Genomic DNA, 24,641 nt, shown 5'->3' with positions numbered 1-24,641 from the left:
TACGACAGATAAAAAGTAGGAAAATGAGGTACTCATCTTTTTAACTTGTTCTTTATGGTGATTATTTTTTATTTTTTTCCGGAAATAGTTTTAAACAGTCACATATTGCAATATTTATTTCACTTTAAGAACATTCGTTGGCAGACCCCGTATAACTATGGAGTTATATGTGGGACAATATTCGTGTATGGTTTTCGTCGCGTCATAATGCTTTTCGTCGTGTCGTATCTTTCTTCGTGGCGTGGTTTTCTTTGATTCGTAATAGTTTTCGTTGTGTCGTATCTTTATTCGTGGTGTGGTTTTCTTCGCAGGGTAATGGTTTTCGTCGTGGCGTATTACTCATGTTGGTGTGATCTCATGTTTCGTCGTGTCGTATGTCATTTCGTGGGGTACTTCACTTTAAGGCGAAATAGTTATGCTTTTTTACACGGAATTACTAATTTCGTGAAGCTTTTACACACTTTTTTTCTAGCAGCTTTGGTTTTTCTATTGGGTAAAGCTAGTTATTATTTTTGTCCTTTTCTTTTAATAAACGATACATTCTTAGCTATAGATTTAGCTAGCCATACATTTTAAGCATGCTACACTGCATAATCTATTATCTATTTTGTAGTTTAAATGGATTCTGATGAAAATATCAAAAATCAAGTAGACTAACTACATAAACATAAATTATTACATAAAACTCTTACACAACACATAATATTTCTTCATAATCACAAATGTAAAACTAACTTAAAAATAGAATATAATTTTTAGCACTAAACTAAAGGTTTTGTTTATTTTACTGCAGTTTAATCATGTGACTTGGATTTCTTGTAAGCGCTACACGAACTCAGTAATTTCGTGTTAAAAAAGAATGAAAATTTTCGCTACGAAGTAAAATACGCCACGAAGTGAAATACACCGAGAAGTGAAATAGGCCACGAAGTGAAATACGCCGCGAAGTAAAATACGCCACGAAGTGAAATACGCCGCAAAGTGAAATACGCCGCGACGAACACAAATACAACTCGACGAAACGTTAAACCACCCCACAAAGAAAGATACGACGCGACAAAAACCACACCACGACGAAAAGCATTCACGACGCGACGAGAACCATACACGAATATTGACCCATATATAGCTCCATATATAACTAAACCAAACTCCGTATAGCAGCTATACGGAGTATTACTCCATATAGAACCACACTCCGTACGTCACATTAAGGATACGGTAACCCCCTGAGGCACATACTCAGCATATTTAAAATATCTCCTCTGCTCGCTATATTAACCCTAACAAATATATATATTCTGAAAGCCAAATAAATCATCTCTAGAGTGTCGATAAAGTATTTCTATAAAAAAAAATCCAAAAAGAAGAAAAAAAAATATACAAAAATTCACCCTTCCAGTTCATTTTGTCGAACACTCCCCTCAGTAAAATTTTTGTTTGTTGAAAAAACATTTGATTGCGAAGCTCTTATTCAGCTCTAAAAAACTTTGCTTTTTTTAATCAAAACAACACGTGGTTATAATATAGCATATTTGTATAATATAGCATATTTTGTGTTACAATAGCATATATCGATATTTCCTCACTTTCTGCAAAATTTTGTAGCAAAAAAAATAATTGTCGCAACAAACTTGTTTTCGTACAATTTCGACAAGGTGGAGGAGAGTGTTCGACATATATACCGTTATGACTAAAAATGTTATTTCGAGAAAAACCAAATCAAAGACCTTTGCTTTTACCTGCAAGAATCATGGTTACACCCACTTAAACTTTATGAATAATTAATAACTCATATTTCATTTAAAATCAAAGGAAAGTGTTTTCGTAGAACTATGGGTCTAGTTGATTTCCGCCAGCGAAGGCGGAATCTTTATAAAATCACCTGAGGAGATAGAGAGATAGATAGATAGAGACAGCGCAGCTAGGCTGGACGCCCGAAACTTATCCAGGCTAAAGATTTTTTTCTGAGAACGAGGCTAAAATGAGTTTTAAGCCAATAAGAATCCTAACAGTGCAACAGATTGTTTTATTATCCAATGAACAACTTTATTTTAAAGTTTATATGCTATCAAAAGTTAAAGCTCGTGCAGTGTAGCATAATGAAGATCGTCTTATAATTCGCCATCTTTGATGTTACGTCATTTTTTTCTATACAATTTTTCAAGCACGTAGACTAAAGCTATATTCAGCAGAACCAATTAATTATTCATGATTTTATTTTTTATTTATTGAGTTGTATTTTAACATTGCAGGTTAGGTAAGGCCAGGATACACTTGTATAATATCATTAAATATAGTCTATAATACAGTTATAATTTTTCTACAATCTATATTACAATGCCCGTATACGTCTGTCCGTCTGTCCGTCCGTCCGCCCGTCTGTCTGTCAAGCAAAATGGTAGCTTAGCTGCGCAATAGCGAGAAGCACGCAATGCGGTATAAAAAGGACGGGCAAACCCGTGGTTGTTACACGGGCTAACGACTAGTATACTTATAATTTGTTAAAATATTGTTTCATTTAATTTCATAACATCGTTGCCACAACAACACTAATGGCTTATTAACCGTTTAGCCGGTCTATACGGGAAAATATAGACCGAGGTCATGATTTCAGGCTAACCAATGTTAAAAAACACTCCAGGCTGACGACGGTTTTTTTGCAATCGTTTTCATATTTACGTCCAAAACATCGTTAAGGAGCATTTTGATTTCAAGTTAATAGAAACCAGGTCTTTCGCAAGTGTTTTTCAGCGAAGATTAAAAACACTCTTGACCTTTAGCGAAGATTAAAAACACTCTTGATCTTGCGAGTTCGCGCAACAGAATCCGGGGGTACATAAGCAAGATCTTTCTGTGCGCCCAACCAACAACAGGGTAACAAACGTCAAAGGAGATAAAAATTAATTCAAATGCTTTTTACAAAAAAATTCTTATGTTTCGTTTGAATATTTTTTTGGAAAGTTCATCCCTACTAGGAAGACTAAAACTTTTTCTCCCACTCAAATTTTTTCCTGATAACAATGCAGAAGTGAGCGCGAAAGCAACAAGACAATTTTACAAAAGAGCGTTGTATCTTTCAGTGATATCAATAAAACAATGTACGGCATGTCGAAACGATCTATCATTTTCGTTCACAACATCGTTATAAATTTGTTCAATATTACAGATTTCATTAAACTCTCTGTTTCGATTAGCTAAAAACTGTGGATGGTCTTTTAAAGGATCGTCACCGAATTGGTTAGGCTCAGAAATCCGTCCTTGATATGTTTGGTTGTATATTTGCATAGCTGTTGCGGTGTCTGGGACATTACTCTGCTGCACTGGAGGATATCGAGTTGTCATCTCTTTAATATTCAATGGAACTCCTCTACCTGAAACAAAATTTAAAGGTGCAAAGAAGCTGAATAGTTGTTGTTAACAGGATGCCAGGACTTGTATAATCTACCTACCAGGTATTGGGTGACAGTTCCAGGCTCTTACCAATGTTTGCAGCCCAAAGTTTGCAACTTTGCAGGTGACAAAAGAAACGCAGAACTTATGAATATTGTTATCCATGTCTATAATCAATGAATTGTCCATGTCGACTAGTATTGATTTGATTGGATAATTAACTCGACCATTAACTTCAACCCAAAATCTTTCAATTGGTAGATTCTAGAAAATATATGAAACTTATGAAAAGTTAACCTGTGCAGAAGATGATAGTCGTATTTTTCGTATTTTTTTGTGATGAAAGAACGAAATGTTTTTAAAATATATTGGAAATAATAAAGTAATTTACCCTTTTCGATTCTGTTTGTTGATAAGGTAAACTTAATTGGTCACCACGAATATTTGCCAGATACTCCTGCATCCCCAGCATGAGAAAAAATTCTCTCCCGTGGTCCACCCGAACTTGGTCAAACATGCAATATGTGGTCAATACCTTTCTAAATAAAAACAAATAATTGGAATTTGCTGCGCATTTTTACGTGCGTAGCTATATCTAAATTAGAATCAAGCGAAATTGATTGCGCATGTTCTAACCTGTATATATGCGAATATATCACGGGGTTGCTTTTGACTGGCATTGTAGCAGCAGCAACAACAAAGCGACTGTGACCGTCCAATGCTACGACATGCGTTGTACCGTACATTACTAATTTTTCGTTTTGGTCTATATGAAGTTTGTGACCAAAATAGTCAGCCCTGTAAGGGATAGGATTAACAGACCTTGCGGTATCTGTTTGACGTCTTGCGTGATATGCTGGCGAAACAGTTGACAGGGCCTTTCCAATTCTTTTTTGACTGACATTGAAACCGTGTTTTTGCTTAATGTATCCAGTCATCATTTTGCGACCGTATGTAGGACCAACTTAAATAAGCAATAACTTGTACAGTTTCACATCATGCACTCATACGCTAAGCACAGGTGAATTTGCTTACCTCTTTAACAGCTGAAGCCACGATGTTCTCTATTTTTTGTTGGTTTATACGTAGGCGGATGTCATGTTTCGAACAGTAACGTTTAACCGAACGTTCAGAAAATCCACGAACACCAGGATTTGTCGCTTTCAAAAACTCGCTAATTTCCTTGAAGGTTTTATGTTGTTTAGCCACATTTACAATGTAATCTCGGTCAATGTTATCCATTATTTTGGCGCGTTAAGACATCTGAGGGCTAAGCGCGCGTAAAAACCTTGAGTAAACGATTGCATCAATCAGAACAGAAATCAATTGTTCGCCCTTAAGATTCAGTTTGATTGGCCACCCGAGGAAAGATGTTGAAAGTCCGGGACAGTTGCGCAAACCTAACAGGGGGTCAAGTATAAATTGTTCTGTGACCTCTTTCCAAAGGTCCTGCATCATAGCCGGGTGTTTGTGTACATGATATTTCACAATATGACAAAGGTTACAGGTGGCCAGCTTCTTTTTGTGAAGATGAAAAAAATTGGTTGACCCAGCAAAAATTGAAATTGCGAAATTATAATTTGAATTCTGTTTTTTTGATCTTTTGCACGTAATTTGAATTTTGAATTTTGAATTTTGAAATTTTAAACTGAATTTTGAATTTTGATTTTCAAATCGAATTGAAAATCAAAATTATTCACAAATTTTGATTTTTGATTTTCAATTTAATTGAAAATCAAATGGCCCTAAGGGTACACGCATTGTTACCGTATCCTTAAAACGTGAGAGCATGTCTCTTTTTCCGGATATTTCGGCACATCATGGGATCCGACCTGGATTATTTCGTACGGCAAGTTAGAAACTGTGGCATTATCGCATGCCGCTAAACTTACCTACGTATAAAGAAGTTGTATTTTCCCAGGCTGTAGAATATTGACGAGTTGATAGTTTTTTCCAATATTAAAAAAAAGTTTTGTTACTTATTAGATTTGTTTCTTACTTACATCAACTCTATGCAGCACAAGAAAAGATAAGGGCGAATTTCCGAAGCAAACGCAAGGCAACGAAATTGGAGTTATTTCGCCGGCTTTCGCCAGAAAGTTTAAAATTTTCAAACAACGCTCTGGCGAAACTAAAGAAATAAGATTAATCATTATGATTAATCTTATTTCTTTAGTTTTATTATAATCACAAATTATAACATAATTTGTCACAAATAAATATTTCGGGAAAGGAATGGAGACCAAAAATCACGAAATGTGTAGTTCAACAGCCTAAACGGAGGTTAGAAGGGGCGTGCTTTCTTAGCCCTATGATAGGTGACTAAGCATTATTTTGACGGAATCTCCAACAAAAACAACAGGTAAGCAATTTTTACAATACTTTCCCTGTTTTCCATTCCAGTTTCTATAGCAAATAGGAAGCTACAACTCGATTGGATTAAAAACAGAAAGCTCAACAAATACATTTTTATTTGAGTTGGCAGTTTTTCTATAGCCATGTAGCTAGCTATTAAAAAAAAATGAAATAAGAAATAAGCTGGCAGAAGAGGAGAGCATCGAGAAGGACGTCATTTTCTAATACATTTCGAAATGGCTTCTCCGTCCACATTAACTGATTACTCAGAAGTCCTTAAGAAAAATAAAATTGTGGGAAGAAATGTCTTAGCCTTCACAATTGATGATTTTTTATCTAAGCAAGAATGCCAAGAACTGATCGATCTGACAGAAAAGAAAGGTTATGAGACAGCATTATTGAACGTTGGAAATGGAAAACAAATTTTGTCATCTCATCGCCAAAGTGATCGATGTATTATTGATGATTCTGATATGGCAAAGCATTTTTTTAAAAAGGTTAAAGACTTCCTGCCTCAAGAAATAAATGGTTACAAGGTTTTAGGATTAAACGAGCGCATGCGGTTTTTGCGCTATGATAAAGGAGATTATTTTAAGCCACATTTGGACGGTAATTATGTCAGAGATGCAACTGAAAAGAGCATGGTTACGTTTTTTTTATTTCTAAATGAAGAATTTTCAGGTGGTGCGTGTACATTTGTACATTATGATGATGAAACTAAAAACGTTCCATGCCCTGCAAAAACTGGTAGACTTCTTGTGTTTGAACACAGAATATATCACGAAGGTTCTCTATTGGTAGAAGGACGGAAATATGCTGTACGTTCAGACGTAATGTACAAGAAAAAGAAAACCTTTTTTTGAACAATTCATATATACAAATGTTAGGTTAAACAAGAGTAAAACTACAAATTATTTGCAACTTAAAGTTTCTTGCAACGCATTCGCCAGGCAAATGGTTTACATACAGTTTTGAACTACATTTTATGAAAACTTAGTTCAATACAATAATTATCAGAATAAATTACTTTTATAAAGGATTTATTTTATCACAATAAATACTATATATTTAAATACTTTGCGTGTGAATTTATTTTTAGAATGGCATTTACTTATAAGGTCATTTAGTAGTCCCATGGGTTCGCATGTACAATGATTATCTTCTCCGTTAAACATAAATAACATGATTTCCATTTCAGTATGGGGAAGCACGGGGTAGGTCATATGCTTAATTCTCATCCTTAAGGCTCCAGATTAATTTTGATAATGCTGTTTCATTTCTGGGTTTTTTTATAGAGTAACATATATACAACATTTTTTAATTACTTTAAAAATGGCAACGAGAATTTGTTTCTGTGATGGCACTTGCTGATTAACTCTGCTCTTTTATTTATTGAGTAGAGACTCGAAGCTTACGTCCCATAAGAAAATCTTAAAATCTTTATAACATATTAGATCCAGAATTTTACTGACTTTTGTTGATATGCACAAAAAAACTTGCTCTGTGTGATTCTCCTTAAAATTTCAAACATTTCACAGACAAGCAGTTTATTGATGTCAAAATAACTTGATGTTTGCTGCTTTGCATACAAGTTTTTTCAAGATTGTGATAAAAATTAGATCCAAATAGCTTGTTTGATCAGATTGTTTCATCAAGTACTTTCTTATCAGTGTAAATCAGACAAAAAAGAGGTATTCTTTCTTAAAAACTGATGTTTTAGGAGTATTTAGGAATAAGTTGTTGAATTTAATCAAATTGGACAACTAGTCAATTCTAGCATATATTAGAGCTGAAGAATAACGTTTCTAAGGGAATAAAGTTTCTAAAAATGTCTACAACAACATGCTGTATATTGCGTATTCTATTCAAATCAGTTTATTTGTTTGTTCTAAATAACTCTCAGAGACAAAAATTGTAAAATATTGTCCAATCATTATTTGTCTATGTATATGTTATACCAGTGATATATGATGTGAAGAAACAAACTAATTATTTATATTATAAATTTTAATGTACATGTACACATTTTTTTTTATTAAGTTATCAGTAAAATCTGACCTAGAGCTGTCTTCTCTTTGTGCCTTTTCAGTCCAATTTGTTCTTCTTTTATAGTGATAGTAAGCACATAATAACTTAGAACTTAGCCTCATTTTGTCCAATCACTCTTCATCAAGTCCGTCCTTATTACTTTTAGCCAGGACACCCTCCCCTTACTATGTTTCTTCATACAAACTTAAAAGAACATTTTGACTTTTGGAGTTATTTACCTGTTGAAAACTATGAAAGCTGTAATATTGTCCATACATTAAAAATAAGCAAAAGATTCAACCCTGTATAGGTCTCTTCCGTTTTTTCCGTTCTCTTGAAAATAACAAAATAAGTATATACACAGTCTTGGTCATAAATATTTGCACCCGCGTGCAGTGGTACGTACGCCTACACTAATACAGGCGTGCGATACTGATCGCACGCCTAGCTTATGATTTTGGCGTGCAATTATTACATTCAGGAGAGCGGCAGCGCAGGGTTTTTGAAGCATAGTAGTTGCCAAAAAAATTGCCGACATAATTTTGTTGTTAAATTTAAATGAATGGTGTTATTATGAAGAACGTAAGGTATAGAGAACATTAAAGTCGGCCCCTTTCCTTCATGCTGACACTCTTATGCTCGGCTGGTGCATTACACTGAGACTCGAACGAAAGACGGAGGACCATTTGGAACCATGCCACAAGTCAGTCCGACCTTCATCGTCACAGAGAATACTGCGAGAAAAGTGCGCACCCATGCAAGTTAAATATAACCAGAACATGGGAGAGGTTAGGTGTCCTGTACCTTAATACAGCTTTCGGACGAATGTTTTCGTAATGTAATAATACCAAAGAAAAAACATGTTCAATAAAGTTTAAAAATCTTTTTAAAAGGGGAAAGAGAAATCAAATATGTTTAGTAATAATAATCGAAAAAAATGTATATCGTATTAAAAAGAAGTCCAGAAGTTCTGTCTCCCACACGACACAGCAGGCAATAAGTCAGCCCTGCCCTCGGTTTTGTGAGAAGAGATGTTCTGCGAAGACTCTAACAATTGAGTCTCCTGTACAGTTTTGCTTTGCATTGAACTGTGCCTGTGACAAGCATTTTCGAAGCATGTCACCGGCTACTTCTGCGATATTCAACTTAATGATGCCCTGACCTTCAGTTCGTTAATAACATGTGTACAACTTACTTCCTAATCAGTTTATCTTAAAACATAGAGAGCTGGTTGGGACAGAACTATTGACTTAAGAAGTACACCATCGGGAAGGTAGGTCAATAGGACTACAAGGTTAATGACGAAATTTTTTGCCAGCTGAAAAACAAAAAAAATATTGTTGACGCAATACAGACGCAAAACATTTGAAATGTATCTCATGTCAGCAATTTTAATGAAGGTGGGTATTTAATAGGAATACATTTTAGAGATACATTTTAACACGGAAGAACAATTATGTATTGGGTAAAGTCTGTGTAAGGGATTACTCTAAAATAGCTCAGTTCTGCTTGGCGTGTGTACGAAGTAGAACAAGGCGTGTGATAAAGAGTACGCCCGAATTTCACATGGCGTGTGCGGAGGCGTGCGCGTGCGATCGCACCCCATTCATGACCAAGACTGATACACAAAAAATATTAAATAACAAAAGTATTGACATAGCCACTGTTCAAAAATGTCAAAAGCATTACGACTTCCACTCAAAGTCATCAGAATCAGTGCCCCATGCTTCCTTCTCTGTCGTAGAATCATACTTTGGCTACTGGATCAGCATCAATTTGTACCATATGATCTGAAACCATTGGCTCTTTTTTTGCAAAAGGGATCAATTAGAATATTTTAATTATTTCGAGTTTTTTAAACCATTTTGCTTAGAGAAAAAGAAACAAATCATTAATTAATTTCTTTATTTTCCTGAGGAAAAAATTAATTTTTGTGCAACACCCTTTTAAGCCTAAATTCTATACTACTAACTGTAAAATTCTGTAAAAATAAACGGTATTACATGCTTTTAATAGCTTTGTGAACTTTGTCCAACAATAGTTGTTTTTGCTGTTCCAAAGCCTTCTTGTTGGTCCTTTATACTGAAATCATTAGATTCTTTTTTCTCTGTTCTGATAAAATCTTTGTCAAGGTCTTACTGTAGTGTTAACATGTATTTATTGTCATATAGAACAAAGAGTAAGACAATATCACTGACCCTGTAAATATAGCTAAGAAAGTGTTGGGTTATACAAGAAAGATTGCATATGAGTATTGGATGAAAGTATTATTGAGCAAGGAAGAATATTAGAAAGCAAGAGAAGCTGTTGGATTCCATCAATAAGATTATAGACTATCAGAACAAAAGATTACTGAGGAAGAAGAATATTAGAAAGTCTTATAGAAGACAAAAGGTTAGTGGTTTTAATAATTATCAATGGTAGCAGAATTGGAACGATCTATATTATGACCTCAACAAGTTACAAAAATCCACCTGTGTTAAAAGATCCAATTATATTGATTGGAAAAAGGAGTTAGAAGTGTGGCAAGCACTGACAGATTTAGCTGATGAGAAAAAAGCTTTAGCTGTATTTGCTTCATGAGATGGTAAGGCTAAAAAGACTGCCTTACAACTTGACATTCGAGATTTAAAAACTGAAGATGGTATTACAAAACTTACGGACAAATTGGACAAGATATTTCTTAAAGATGTAAAGCATCGTGCATATGAAGCAAATGAAAAATTTGAGCAATTTAAAAGGAAGAAGGACATGTCGTTACAGGATTATGCTATTGAGTTTGAAGACCTTTACTATAATTTGAAAAAGTATGATATTGATTTACCAGATGCTGTTACAGCGTATCGATATTTAAATAGTGCTAACCTTTCTACGCAACAGAAAGAAATTGTTCGAGCAACAATTCCAGATTTAAAGTATAACTTGATGGTTGATCAAGTTAAGAAGGTATTTAATGAATCTTCAAATTCAAAAGAAGATGGGTGATAGTACTTCCAACGAGACATTTTATGGTGCTTCACACAGCAAGGTTCCTCACTCACGGTATGCGGACAGAGGGTGGAACAGACGGGGTCAGCGATATCATGGGCAACGAGAAACACAAGAGTATAGGTTAAAGGATTATCGTAGAAGCAGTGGAAATCGAAGTGACAGAGAGGAGAATAGAAGATCGAGTGATCGTCCAAGATGTTACATCTGTGGAAGTATTTACCATTTTGCTAGGGAGTGTCCAGATAAGCTAAAAGTAAGAGTGAGGAGATTAAACTTCAATTTTATACGGAGGAAATAATGGAAACTCTCGTTGGTGAAACATTTACCATGGCAGTATTGGATTCTGGTTGCACTAAAACAGTTTGCGGGCAGAATTGGTTAAACTATTATGTAGAAAGTCTTTCAGACGAGGATGCTTCATCAATCAAAGAAAAGCCATCATCAACAGTATTTAAATTCCGAGATGGTAAAGAAATCAAAGCATCAAAACGTGTCACCATCCGTGCTTGGCTTAGTGGAAAATATGTTAGCATAACAACAGAAGTTATAGACAAGGACTTACCATTACTATTTAGTAAGCAAGCAATGAAGAATGCAAAAGTTTTTATTGATTTTGAAAATGACAAGGTTAAAATTCTGGGATAAGAACACTAGATCCAATTTAGTTCTACCGGACGTTATTGTATTTCCATTAACAAAGAGGGTAGCTAAATTGAAAAGACTTCTGCTCAAGTATGTCTGATAATGAATAATTTGGATGATACTCAAGAAAAAGAAAAAGTGGCCCTGAAATTGCATAAACAGTTTGCGCATCTATCAAAGGACAAGCTGCAGCAGCTGTTGAGAAATGCTGATGTAACTGACCCAGATCTTTTAAAAATGATTGCTGAAGTTTCTGATAGTTGTGATACATGCATCAAGTACAGAAGAAATCAACCAAAACCAATTGTTGGGTACCACATGCAACAGTATTTAATGAATGCGTTGGCATGGATTTGAAACAATGGTCGTATGGTGATAAAATTTGGTTGTTACATCTTGTTGATCACTTGACCAGATTTAGTGCATCGTGTGTTATTCGAAGTAAAAGGAAGGAAGGACAAGTAGTCAAGTAGTTGCTGATAACTTGAACGCATTGCATGCTGCAAGAGAAGCCTTTATAAAATCTGAATCCTCTGAAAAGCTAAGAAGAGCCTTGAAACATATAATGTAAGACCTTCAACAGGTGTGAAGTATGTAACAGGAGATAAAGTATATTATAAAGGGAGATATGATGATACTTGGAAGGGTCCTGCTACTGTGATAGGACAAGAAAGTCAGCAAGTTCTAGTGAAGCATGGATCAACATATGTTAGAATGCATCCATGCAGACTACGATTAAAAGAAGAAAAGTTAGAAGCACATGTAGAAGTGGAAATTGACCATGAAGACAAACAGGAAACTGGAAAGGAAATATTGGAAGATGAGGAATTAAGTAGTGATGCATCATTTACTAACACAACAGCGATGTTAATAATGATACAGGTATGGATACTTTATTTGAGAATAACAATTTATTGAAGGCAAATTTGAAAGCAAAGAATATTATGCCAAACATTAAAGATAAAGTGAAATACAAAACGGAAAGATGGATATGTCTGGAAATTGAATAACACAGTCTATGGTCTTGCAGATGCATCTAGAACATGGTATTTCAGAGTAAAGGAGGAACTGTTAAAGCTTGGAGTTGCAGTAAGTAAATTTGATGCAGGATTGTTCTACTATCGAAAAGATGGGCGTCTACATGGAATTATGACAACCCATGTAGATGATTTTTGTTGGGGTGGTACCAAACGTTTTTTAAACAATGTGATATTGCCATTGTATCAGACCTTTAAAATTGGGACAGTGCAAAACACAGCATTTCAATATTTGGGATTAGATTTAATGAAAATAAAAGATAGCATTATTGTATCACAAGATTCATATTTGCAGAAGATTACAGTACTCCCCATTGATAAACACAAAGATAAAGATGAAATACGAAATACGAAATTGAATACGAAACAAAAACATGATTTGCGAGTATTGATTGGACATTTAAATTGGTTGGCTACACAGACACGTCCAGACATTCTTTTTGATTGCTGTGAACTAATGGGTAACATCAAAGATGTCACTGTTTCAGATATGCGAAGAGCCAACAAAGTGTTACAAAGAGCTAAGTGTGAACCTGTGGAATTGAAGTTCAAGGCAGTTGGAAACATAGAGGAAGCTAAACTTTTAGTATTTCATGATGCATCATTTGCTAATCTAAAGGGAGAAGGGTCTCAAGGTGGATTCTTAATTTTCTTAGCAAATCAACTAAATCAATCACTATCCCTCATTTCTTGGCAGTCAAGAAAATTGAAAAGAGTAGTGAATAGTACCCTTTCTGCAGAGTCCATGCAATTGATCGATGCTGCTGGCAAAGGATATTGGATTCGATGTTTATTCAAAGAAATTTTCAATATTGCACCATCAATTCAAAGTTTAACAGATAGTAAAACACTTTACGATGCTGTACATTCCACAAAACAAGTTTTGGACAATCGCTTAAGAGTAGATTTGGCTATTTTGAAAGAAATGATTCGAAATAAAGAAGTGAATTTGTTAATTATTTGTTAGTTATTTTGTTAATACTAACCATTTTGGAGTTGATTTCGTTAAACTGGCCACAATATGGATTGGTTAAAGTTGCTGTTTTGTTTATGTGTCAAATGACTTATATTGTTGTTAACTCGGATATGGCTGCATATGGATATCCATTCAATTCTGTTAATAAATTTGGTTGAACTAAAAGTTGATCAAACTGACAAAAAAAAGAAAAAGAAAAGAGGGGAAGATTGTTAACATGTATTTATTGTCATATAGAACAAAGAGTAAGACAATATCACTGAGCCTGTAAATATAGCTAAGAAGGTGTTGGGTTATACAAGAAAGATTGCATATGAGTATTGGATGAAAGTATTATTGAGCAAGGAAGAATATTAGAAAGCAAGAGAAGCTGTTGGATTCCATCAATAAGATTATAGACTATCAGAACAAAAGATTACTGAGGAAGAAGAATATTAGAAAGTCTTATAGAAGACAAAAGGTTAGTGGTTTTAATAATTATCATGTAGGTCAGAATGATCAAATCACAACTAATTTTGCGCTTTATTTTATTGATAGGAGTTATAAATAATATTTTGCTACCCAATCAACACTGCTTAAAGCCGCTATGAAATACTCACTACATCACTTAGCACAATCGTATTCTGCAAGCCAATGTGGTGAATTGGTTTGGCTTCTCATGTTTGTGGATTTGATAGGACTTATTTAACAAAGTTAGCTTGACAAGAAAAAAAATAGGATACAGTATACCTTTTCAGCATGATTTTTTCAGCAAAGTTAAAGTTTATTCATTCATGCATCACTGAAAGTATTTTAAAATCCCTATTGAATAGTATAAAAATAACTAAATATATATATATATATATATATATATAGATACATTTTTGAAACACACCCTGCCTTTAAAAACGACTAGGCCTATCAATAAGAAAATAACACCAGAGCAATAAATCGCTCCCCCAAGGCTACCATAATTTAGACTGGGCGAGCAATCTGAGTAAATAGAATAAGATTATAAACGTATATTTTACCACAAAGTTTTCTTATTTATTGTATTTTATCTTTTTTATATATTTTGGTTTTTTTACTGCAAATAATAGGAAAGATAACAGTGATTTCCATGTGAGATGAATGGATATTGCTTAGACAGATTTACTGTTTGTGGTATTGGAAAAGCATTTTATCCTGGCTGAGCTAGTTTCTCATTTCTCGTAATTAGGCCAGTCTTTGTGTGAGCAAGAGTGACGCATTACTGTTATTGATAGGCCTGCTAAGAGTATATAGACGGTTGTCCTTTTAAATTAAAACAGGACTTTTTTTGCTCAAAGCACAGTTCAATGAAATTTTAAGTAAAATAATGAAATTTAATGACTTTATTGTTAAATGGAGTGCACCCTAAGAAATACAAGAATTCTATAATTTTCGTACTAGCAGCATTAGCAGGCAGAGTCAGTTTTGTTAAAAAAAGAGCAATAATGAAATAATTAATGGTCATAAAGTTTCATATTTAGCAAGTAGTCCTCTTCTTTTTTTTCTCGAATTAACATACAGTCTCCAAGCTAGCATGGGTTGTACAGGTATATTAATAACCCTCCTCCAATCTGATTTAGACTGTGTTAGATCTAAACTCTAAGTCCTTTGTGTCAAGGAGCTATTTAAATTTGAATGTGCTACTAGCCTCCATCAAAATGAAGTTGTTTGTGCTTGTATCCCCAATTCAAACAATTTATTTTGGCAATAGGGGACAATTTTTGCATCTATTAAAAAAGGTGATGTTGTCTTTTTAACTTATAACCTTTTTTGTCTTTTTAGGTCAGAGCATTACAAGTTCAGATAAAATTTAGCTACAACAAAAAGAAACTATGCAGGTTTTTACTAGGATGAATGTATCAAAGTTATCGTAAGTGCATAATAAAACTCCTAGATGTATGTTCAACAATGATCTTTTCCTTTCAAGAAAAGAAGATTTATTTTTAAGGGCAATTGTGTTAATTAGGCATTGTTTGTAAAGAATGTAGCCCAGGGAAATACATTCTCCGCAATACTACTTAACTAGAAAAAATGACATTCCCATTTTACATAGTATTTATATATTCATATGGTTTAGGCTCACTTTTGTTGACTTGTGCATGTGATATTTTTAAAAGTCACTTTATTAAACAAGCTTCAGTGTATAGAACTCTAAGAGGGCACAAAAAATCGTATATTTCAAATTTACTTGTTTCATAACAGAGTTATGATGGTCTGTTAAATAATTAACAACAGCCTAAATTTAGCATTCTTATGCTGATGTTAGCAGTTCTTTGACCAAAATGTTTACAATCCTTTAAAAGTGAGTAGAAAGTTGCATTGAGATGTGGTATTGTTTTCTGTCTTAAAACTTAGTAATGGTTGATAGGGTGGTAAAGTAAATTTTTTCATGCATTTATAGTACTTCAAAAACACCCGTTATGTTATTTCTATCTAGACGTCTTACCTGGTGCTAGAAAATACCATACAGTATAATGTCTCAGCATGAGAATGAGCTTGTTACGCTGGACAATATCGAAGGAGCAGCTCAACAGATTGAACCATATGTGCATAAAACTCCTATACTGACTAGTACTTTCATAAATGATTTAGCTGGAAGAAATCTATATTTTAAATGTGAAAATTTTCAGAAAACTGGATCGTTTAAGGTATAGATATTTTTTTTGTTTTGTTTATCTCTTGAACAAATTTAAAAGGTTATAATGCCTACATCAAGACTCTTTTTTTGAATCACTTACATTTTCTTTGGAGATTTATACGTAAGTACTGTATTTCCTCTAATAAGAGACTTCCTTAAATACTGGACCCACTTTTAATTGTAGCCCCTCATAGAGGCCTGTTGTAAAAAATAAAAGCCCCCCCTCAAATGCTAGTTCTCTTCTAATTGTAGACCCCTTCCAAGATTGTATTATTATATTAGAAACAGTATAATTTAGGGTGTTGATTTGTAGCGTCATGGACTTAGGAGTAGGGGTAGGAAATTACAGTTTAACTTCAGTGAAGGAGCTATTCTGCCTACAACATATTAAATTTCACAGTCATTGGACCAATTAAATAGTCTTTCAATTGTTAATTTAAAGTATGACAAATGCTACGTTTCTTTATTTCATTCTGCATAATTCTCATAACTTGACGTTCTGATGTACAGGCATTGGACAACAACTCCTATTTTTCTCTTACTTTTTTGTGTAACTTTTGCTTTAACTGATGTATCTTTGTCTTTGCCTTCACAAAGAAAAAAAGTCTAGATAGCATGATTAGGACATGACCAACTAGCACTTCATTCCTGTTAACATTATCGGTGTGAGCATCATGAAGTTTGTTATTCCCGGTTGCACCATAAATTTACAAATGCCAGACCTTTGTTGGAACAAACCTTTTAAAGCTAAATTTAGGAAAACGAAAACTGGTTAGCTAATGGAGAACACAAACATATATACTGGACCTGAAAATCTGTGCCTGCCTCCAAAAAGAGAGATTTTAAATTAAATTTTATTATTGTCGAAAAGTCTATCAAAGCAGATCCTTGTAGATTTCTTTAAATACCATGCACTGACACTACTGGTGAATGTCACAGATTATGATAAAATCCACTGTTTCAACGCCGGCCAACCATGTGCACAGGGTACAGTAAAACTCAAGGAGCAATCAAAGTTCTAGAGGAACCGAGCCTTAGCAATCATTTCAAAATCGCTGATGACGCAAGCATCTACAACTCTGCACCAGAAGAATTGACAATGTACATGAGCTCATAAATTGACTTAGACATTGATATTAAGTAAAAAAAAAAAAATTGTAGAGTGAAAGCAAAAGGAGAAAGAGTTTGTGATATCCTTTTTTTCAATTTAATTTTCCTTTCTTAATCTTTTCTAAGAAAAATAGACCCTGTTTATACTAGCCTCCTTTTAATTGTAGCTTTCTATTCTTAGGGATTTTAACCTGACCACTGGCTTTTTCACCCCTGCGACTGTAACTATGTTACATTACCGTTAGATATATGTATAGATATATGTATAGCATTGCTTTAACTTGCTTGCTTATACCACAAGCACATTTGCAGTCTGGCTCTAACAGGCTGACAACACTGCATTTAAAGTGCTGAATGAGGACTCAAACCTAAAACCTTATGAATTTAAGCCAAATAGGCTACAACTGCACCATCATTTTTTAACCAATTTTTTTAGGAATAAGGAAAATGGCCAAGATTTATAAACTTTCTTTGTATAACATGTTAGATTCGAGGTGCTGTTAATTCCATTCTCAAATTAAAAAAGAAATGCGAAGAAGATGTAGTTGTGGTAACTCATTCAAGTGGAAATTATGGAAGGCAGTTGCATATGCAGTCTCTTTGCTGGGCCTTAAAAGTATTATAGTTGTACCTTCAATTGCACCACAAGTAAAAAAAGATGCGATCAAGGGATATGGCACTAAAGTTGTGGAGTGCGAGCCTTCACCAAAGGTTAGATATTGTATTGTGTTTTAATGAAAATGATTTGCTATGATTAAGCTACTATGTTTTATTTTTACCAGACTGATACAAAAAGCTGTTTAGTATAAAGAAACAATCATTTTTTTGGTTTACGTTTCATACTAACCAGTTTGGAAAGCCTTTATTAAAATCGTACCATAAAAACATAAACAAATAAAAAATAGATGTCTATAGCGCAAAAGAAAAAAAAGAAAAGTTGCTCACTTAAAGACATCTTCTCATTTCAATTCAAATAAACAATGATTCAAATTTATTGGTGCTTACAAAAGTTTAAAATCGACTGATCTTGAGCTCCACAAGTATCAAAATTGAACAGTTTTTTCTTCCACAGTATGACTTTTAATAAGAAGTTAAAAAACTACTAGCTTTGATTTTTTGTGTACACAATTCAATTTTCAAATGAAGTGCATTCAAGTAATAAAACCATCAAAGGGTACAGACACTTCAAGCTCGGTCCCTACGCTTGACCTAGGGCTTTGTATTTCATAGCGCAGCATTAAAATCTATCAGTATTCGTTTATTATAAGTTTGTGTCTGAAGAGTATATTCATTAGTCATTAGTAAGTAATTATTGATTTTTTGTAAAAACGTTTTCTTGCAGAACTTGTTTTGCAGGTTTTGCCTAAAATTTTGTTCCACAAAGTTCATTGATCTTGGAAATTCCAGGAAAATGCAGTCATCTGCAACATTTAAGTACCAAATAAGAGAATAAGTTCTAAATAAGTCAAAAAATTTTTCTCCAAATAATTTCTTCCTTTAAAGTTTATATACGTCATTAGGATTAAGTCTTCTAGGCATCACATTTGAAAAAAAACCTTTCGTGAACAAAGTCCTTAAAGTATCTATCCCATTTATCAAATTGTAGTCATCACTAGAATGTTTATTACATGCTTTTTTTAATACAAAAACACGCTTATAAGAAACCCCAGGCTCAAAATTTGAAAATGATAAGAAATTTAGCTTGGCTCAGTTTCTGAAGCTCCTCCAGACCATAAACTATTACAGAAAATATTCCAGTGAACTAATAGCACTTTTTTTAATTCATCAAATAGCAGACAAAACTAAAACAACCACCCTTCATTTCCAAAAGCGATATGAATTATCAAAAAGCAATACTCATACTACTAACACAGCACTAGTATATATCACTTATGTACAAACAAAGCTTTTGAACGTTGGTTGAATGTCGTGTACAGTGGGTTAATGACCTACTAACTTAAGAAACTGTTAAGAAACTTTTACCCTCAAAATAAGAAAAAAATAAGAAACTTGAGCCTTAGTAGCCAAAACTGGTTTCTTATAAAAAGAAAGCGTGTATATATATTTAACACAAGAATATCTTACGTCTGCATTCAACGTATACATAACTAGCTGAACAGTCTACAGTGTCCACCTACTTTTTTTTTAGTTAAGGCATGATACTGCAACTAAACTATTAGATAATCTGGATGGTAAAGGAGAGTATATTTCCTCTTCTGATCATCCTTTTGTTATGGAAGGCGGAGGAAGTATTGGTTTGGAGATGTTGAGTGAGGTAAAAATCATAAAAATTAGTGTTGAATTTTTCTATAAGAGGAGTGTTTTTTTACATCGAACAAATAAAGGGTTTCTAAGAAATTAGGAAATATCAGAAAAATGATCTCATTTTAATTTTTATTTCCTTTCTGACATTTCATATCCGCTGTTAATGAACGTGCATATTTTTTATGCTTTTATGGAAGTAAATAGAATTTCCAACATTTTCCCCTTAAAAACCAGGGAAGATTGAGCAGAATAAAATAAAAATTGTTTGACAAAATTTGCTAGAAATCCTGTAACAGAAAAATTCAGCTAAAATTGTTTCATCTAGATCAGCTATAACGTTTAAGTTGCTACTGGAAAGGTTTTAAAACCTCCTTGCTGCTAGATACTGACTTGGCTTGTTAATTGACTACAAAACTGTCTTGGCCACGTGATTTATTTTAGGGAATCTATATAATATTATTAATGTGAAGTCACACCAACAAAATTATATATTAAAGTGGCAGTTATGAAGGTTAAACACAACACATCTAAATAGCTGTCGTGTTTAAAGAGGCGTGTGGCTGTGTTTGTTTAGCAGTTTGAATTATAAACTGTGTTTTTAAGTTAAAACATAAAGCTTACGTTTGACTAAATCCCCTCACATATGAAAGTATTTTTTAATGAGTATAATGTTTAGTAAACCATATCATAAGAAGTAGAGATCAAAGTAGAATTTTGTTTAGAAAAGTGTGGTCCATAAAAGACTAGCGAAAAAAATAAGCATTTAAATTTTATCTAAGAATCGTTGTAAATTCTATGTTTTGATTTAGCTACGTGCTTTTAGATACCACAGTTGGATGCAGCTGTTGTCCCCATAGGCACAGGTGGAGTTTTAGGTGGTATTTCTGTTGCGTGTAAAAAATTGAAACCTGACATGAAAGTTTTTGGAGCTGAACCCGAGCTAGCTGACGATGCCTTTCAATCCCTGCGTACAGGACAGGGGATTATTTTCAAAGGTAAGATTTCTGTAGATTATTATATCTCATGATATATTTTTTTACATGCGTTTTCGTCGCCTCTATGTATGAGTCGTCACTTTCAGAGAACATGAGGAAGAATTTTTTGTGCTAAATTTGGTGCATTATGGAATTGATAATATTTTTCCTAAAAATGATGCATGTGCTAAAAAAAGGAACAGACCATAACTTCATTATTAAAATCATAATGCTTGAATCCACTTGATCAGGTGCCATCCATTTTAAGAAATTGAGGCATTTTCCCTTAATTTCGTGTGGATGTAATTTGCTATACTAATTGTTAGTCCATGCATATTTGATTTCCGTCGCCGCTATGCGGGGCGGAATCTTTAAAATCGCCTGATGGAAGATAGATATATACTTATATATACAGCACAGAGCCCGGACGCTGCTAAGTTTTTGTCCAGGCTAAACGCTCGGAAAATTCCATTTTTTCGAAAGCCAATGAAGATACTTTATTTTAATCTTTGTCAATTAAATGACCAATCTGATCGTGTGGCCAGAACATTCCATGTGCGGCCATGACTAAAAGTGCTTACATTTTGTTGGTCGCCCCTTGCTGGTCTCTTTGATTTGGTCGTAGTAGCTTTATTGATGGGGAGCTAAGCACTATTTTTTAAATTCGTGTATTTTATCAGGTAAGAATTATTTTATATTTAGCTAAGTGAGAAAGGTGTACTGGCTAGCTAGCTATCTCAATTTTTTGTGCTGACTTGGATCTCCTTTTGATTGGTGCTGACATACCCTTTCATGAAATTACTTAGCTAGCTAGCTATGGAGCTAGCTACACAAAATAGTGCTTTGATTAGAGTGCCTTTTTTTCTTAAAGAGCAAGCAACAAAAAACCTTTATCCTGCCTTGTGTAGTTCTTCCATGACTGGACACCGAACTCCTGTTCTTATGGGAAAAAAGGGGGCTAAAAATAACTTCCAAATGACACTTTGTGGGACTACTTCTATCAGATAAAAAGATATATATATTTGCACAGGATTTTTTTTATATTTTTTGCAGAAAAGTTGTCGAAACGTGACAAAAGTTTATTGTTGCTTGTACTGAGCAGCCGGTGAATTGATAATTAACCTGTAACAATATATAGTTAGCCGATGCAAGATAATTAGCCGTTAAAAGCTTCTTTGTGTTCTTTACAGCTAAGTGCGTCTTTTTCATGTTTTTTTCTTGAAATCAGAATAGTTTTGTTGTTTAATAATATATACGACATATATATGTACTGCTAGCTACAGTAAAATTATAATTTTTTTGCAAAATCGTGTCTTGTTCTTTTTCTTGATTTTAATTGATAAGTATAAGTGGCTAATTATACTGTACGCACCGTATATATAATTATTCTGCATAGATAAATAGAATGTCTGTATATTTTATATGGCTAGCCTTACAAATCCTGTCTATTATTTCCAGGAAAGGCCATAGCTTAGATAAGGAGTCCTAGAGTATATAATGCTCATTTTAAGCTATGCAGACCCAATTAGGGTCCCCGCTCTACCAGACAACTCCCTGTAGCATCCAACAGCCCACATAGTGTGTCATCTCCCCAATTTCTCTCACATGGCTTGGGTTAACCCGGAGCTATGGTAGCACTCACCAATATTGAATTGCCGCCAAGGGAAATCAAACCCCGTTCTCCCGCACAAAGTGTCAGAGTTATAACCACCAAGCTATGGCGCCATTGAAAACGGCTAACTATTCTGTTACTGGCTAATTATCAGTTCTCCTTGTGCCTAATTTGCTTGAAAATCTTTCTTTAACTCACCCAAAGTATCACAAAAATATTTTTCTAAGATTTCTTAGAAATGACTTGATTTTTAAAAATCTCACGAAAAGGACCCTCGATTTTTCAAATCCACAAATTTATTGTGTGTGTACCCTTTTATGTTATCAATCAGTTTCCTCAAAATGAAAACTTGAAACTAATCCGACTCCCCGAAAGAAATTCAAATTTGAGAATTTGAATCAAAAAAGAATAATAAACAATCAGTTAAATTCAATAAATCAATTTCAACAAAATAAATCCTGTATTGTCCACAGGTTTCAAAATCATGCATCGCCTGCTTAATATGTTACTTGTTTAACAAAGATATCAAAAGCCGGCCTGATTAAATTTATATACATATATAATCACATCGCATGGATTTGTATCTTGTATTAAATTCCCTTTTTAAATCAAAGAGGCAAAGAGAGGTTAAAGAGACAATAATTAAACAACCTGGTCTTAATGCAGTTTATGGTAAAATTGTATTCTTGTTTCTTATTTTAAACATACTTTTTTTTAGCTGTTATCAGACCATGTACCATCAGCATTTTCAAAAAATTTTCAACAAGAGAGTAAAGTTTGAAGTCCTAAATACTGAAATATTCAAATGCTAATATGTATTTATTACTGAATTAATAAACAATGAACTACTTCATCATTCAAATTGAGCTCGTTCAGAAGTTATTATATTCGAATCGTTAAGTTTCTACATAGCAAGATTTGTATTCTGGAATTTCCAGAATTTTCTTGATTACTTTTAAAAATATCCAGTTAAAGTTTTAACTGTTATTTTAGAAAACTTTATATAGCTATGTAAAATGTTTATTTTTTGTTTATTGAGTTTAATGAGTTTATTGAGTATTTTAACATTGCAGGTTAGTTACAAAAATAGTTGAGAATTGTGATTTGTTTACCCCATAATTCTCCGTTTTCAAGGTCTATTTTAAATTTCAAAATCCTTTAGGCTAATGACGGAAATCTTAAAGCCGCAGGGCTTCTTGTTGTATATAATCCTGGCATTGCTATTCTACGCATTTTAAATACCACTTAGTTTCGACCTACACAAACAAAATACGGCTAATATTATAGAGATATTATAACAGTGTTTTCAATAAGTACTGTTGTTTAGCAATTATTAACTTTGTTTAATATTCATTATAATTTTTTATAGAATACCCAAAAACGATAGCAGACGGACTTCGTATGAGTGTCGGTGTTCACACGTGGCCTATTTTGAAAGAAAACGTAGAAGATATTTTTACGGCATCCGACGAGGAGTTAGTTCGTGCAACGTTCTTGTTGTGGGAACGAATGAAAATAGTTGTTGAACCTTCAGGTTGTAATGGACTTCCTGCTGTATTATCACAAAGATTTAAAGCAATACCCCCTGAAGTAAAGAATGTGGGGATAGTTTTATCAGGGGGTAATTTAGATTTGAAAAATATACCATGGGTTACACATTCTTAGGAAGAAAATAAAAAATTATAAATTAATTTTAATAAGATGCAAATACATATATTTTTATATATAAGTGTATTGGAATAATTAGGTGTATTAATAAAGTTTAAGGATTTGGTGAAACTCATCAACTACAATCGTGTTTATATTTTTTTATGGAAATGATAGGCTATGTTTATCTATATTATAATATCCGTATACGTCTGTCCGTCCGTCTGTCACGCAAAATGGTAGCTTAGCTGCGCAGGTAGCCAGACGCACGCAATGCGGTATAAAAAGGACGGGCGAACCCGTGGATTTTTCCACGGGCTAACGACTAGTTATTTAAAATTGCCAAACAACATGGCCTAAGATTTTGTCAAAAATATAGTTTTAAGAAGAATTATTTTTAGCAAGCATTTTTTATGAGGAGTGTAAATTTATTCTAAACTAAGATCAATTATTTCGGCGTAAGGCATTGTTTATAACCAAAATAGACTATTAACGATTTACAAAGTATTCTTTCATTAAAAATTTTTGTTTGAAGTCACAGAATGGGAAACAAATGACAAGTTTGAAGTTGCTATTCTTTTAGAAAAAGAAGGAATTAAAAAGAGCAAAATATTCCAACAATTTCTAAAGATTCTAAACTGTACTATCGAACCTTCCTCCAAAATCGAACGTAAAGTAACCAGAAAACATGTGAATCGTGAGCAGGTTATAATCTTGAAATTCCAGTGCAATACATATTCGTTGATGTTGAAAAAACTGTTCAATGGGCAAAAAAATATAAAAAAGTATAAATAATGTAAAGAAAAAATGTGGTTCGCTTGTTAGAGAGCGTTTGCAGTTAGAAATTTCATTAGGTGCAAAAAATTGTCTATCTTTTGTCAAATTTATGGCTGTTCGCCTAAAAATATTTTTTAAGAGTGGCTGTTCGCCTGAGAATATTTTTTAAGAGTTTAACCTAAGGTGC

At 33.6% G+C, this 24,641-nt stretch overlaps 3 protein-coding genes across 4 annotated transcripts; 2 read left to right on the top strand and 1 right to left on the bottom strand.

Annotated features, from left to right (window-relative positions):
• Nucleotides 1-3,001: 3,001 nt before the first annotated feature.
• On the bottom strand, nt 3,002-5,368 carry LOC130623656 (uncharacterized). 2 transcript variants are annotated; one of them, XM_057439161.1, is made up of 4 exons: nt 4,429-5,368; nt 3,785-3,928; nt 3,453-3,657; nt 3,002-3,374 (listed from the first exon to the last, which is right to left on the bottom strand). In XM_057439161.1, the coding sequence occupies exons 1-4, from the start codon at nt 4,633-4,635 to the stop codon at nt 3,058-3,060; spliced, it is 873 nt and encodes a 290-aa protein (XP_057295144.1). In that variant the 5' UTR covers nt 4,636-5,368; the 3' UTR covers nt 3,002-3,057. The 2 variants fall into 2 exon arrangements, with proteins under 2 accessions (XP_057295144.1, XP_057295143.1); XM_057439160.1 differs by having other exon boundaries at nt 3,785-3,932; nt 4,030-4,572.
• A 418-nt stretch (nt 5,369-5,786) lies between these two features.
• LOC130623661 (uncharacterized) lies at nt 5,787-7,805 on the top strand. The gene has a single exon (XM_057439168.1). It carries the CDS (start codon nt 5,985-5,987, stop codon nt 6,609-6,611), a length of 627 nt encoding a protein of 208 aa, XP_057295151.1. The 5' UTR covers nt 5,787-5,984; the 3' UTR covers nt 6,612-7,805.
• A 7,354-nt stretch (nt 7,806-15,159) lies between these two features.
• LOC130623655 (serine racemase-like) lies at nt 15,160-24,181 on the top strand. Its single transcript, XM_057439159.1, is given in 7 exon segments — nt 15,160-15,301; nt 15,869-16,079; nt 17,667-17,754; nt 17,757-17,890; nt 19,329-19,454; nt 20,268-20,439; nt 23,400-24,181. Coding segments are annotated over 6 exon segments (990 nt in total). The 5' UTR covers nt 15,160-15,301; nt 15,869-15,905; the 3' UTR covers nt 23,696-24,181.
• Nucleotides 24,182-24,641: the final 460 nt, after the last annotated feature.

Source organism: Hydractinia symbiolongicarpus, chromosome 13, assembly GCF_029227915.1.
Source record: "Hydractinia symbiolongicarpus strain clone_291-10 chromosome 13, HSymV2.1, whole genome shotgun sequence".
NCBI lineage: Eukaryota > Metazoa > Cnidaria > Hydrozoa > Anthoathecata > Hydractiniidae > Hydractinia > Hydractinia symbiolongicarpus.
Note: the sequence above shows the minus strand (reverse complement) of the source record. Positions and strands in the feature narration are given on the sequence as shown.

What these genes read in the sequence shown, in the direction of transcription:
- LOC130623656 (XM_057439160.1), bottom strand. Translation starts at nt 4,334, where the DNA reads ATGATGACTGGATACATTAAGCAAAAACACGGTTTCAATGTCAGTCAA. An exon ending in ATATATTCGCATATATACAG is followed by an intron (nt 3,933 to 4,029) that starts GTTAGAACATGC and finishes GTTTTTATTTAG; the next exon opens with AAAGGTATTGACCACATATT. An exon ending in AACAAACAGAATCGAAAAGG is followed by an intron (nt 3,658 to 3,784) that starts GTAAATTACTTT and finishes TATATTTTCTAG; the next exon opens with AATCTACCAATTGAAAGATT.
- LOC130623661 (XM_057439168.1), top strand. Translation starts at nt 5,985, where the DNA reads ATGGCTTCTCCGTCCACATTAACTGATTACTCAGAAGTCCTTAAGAAA.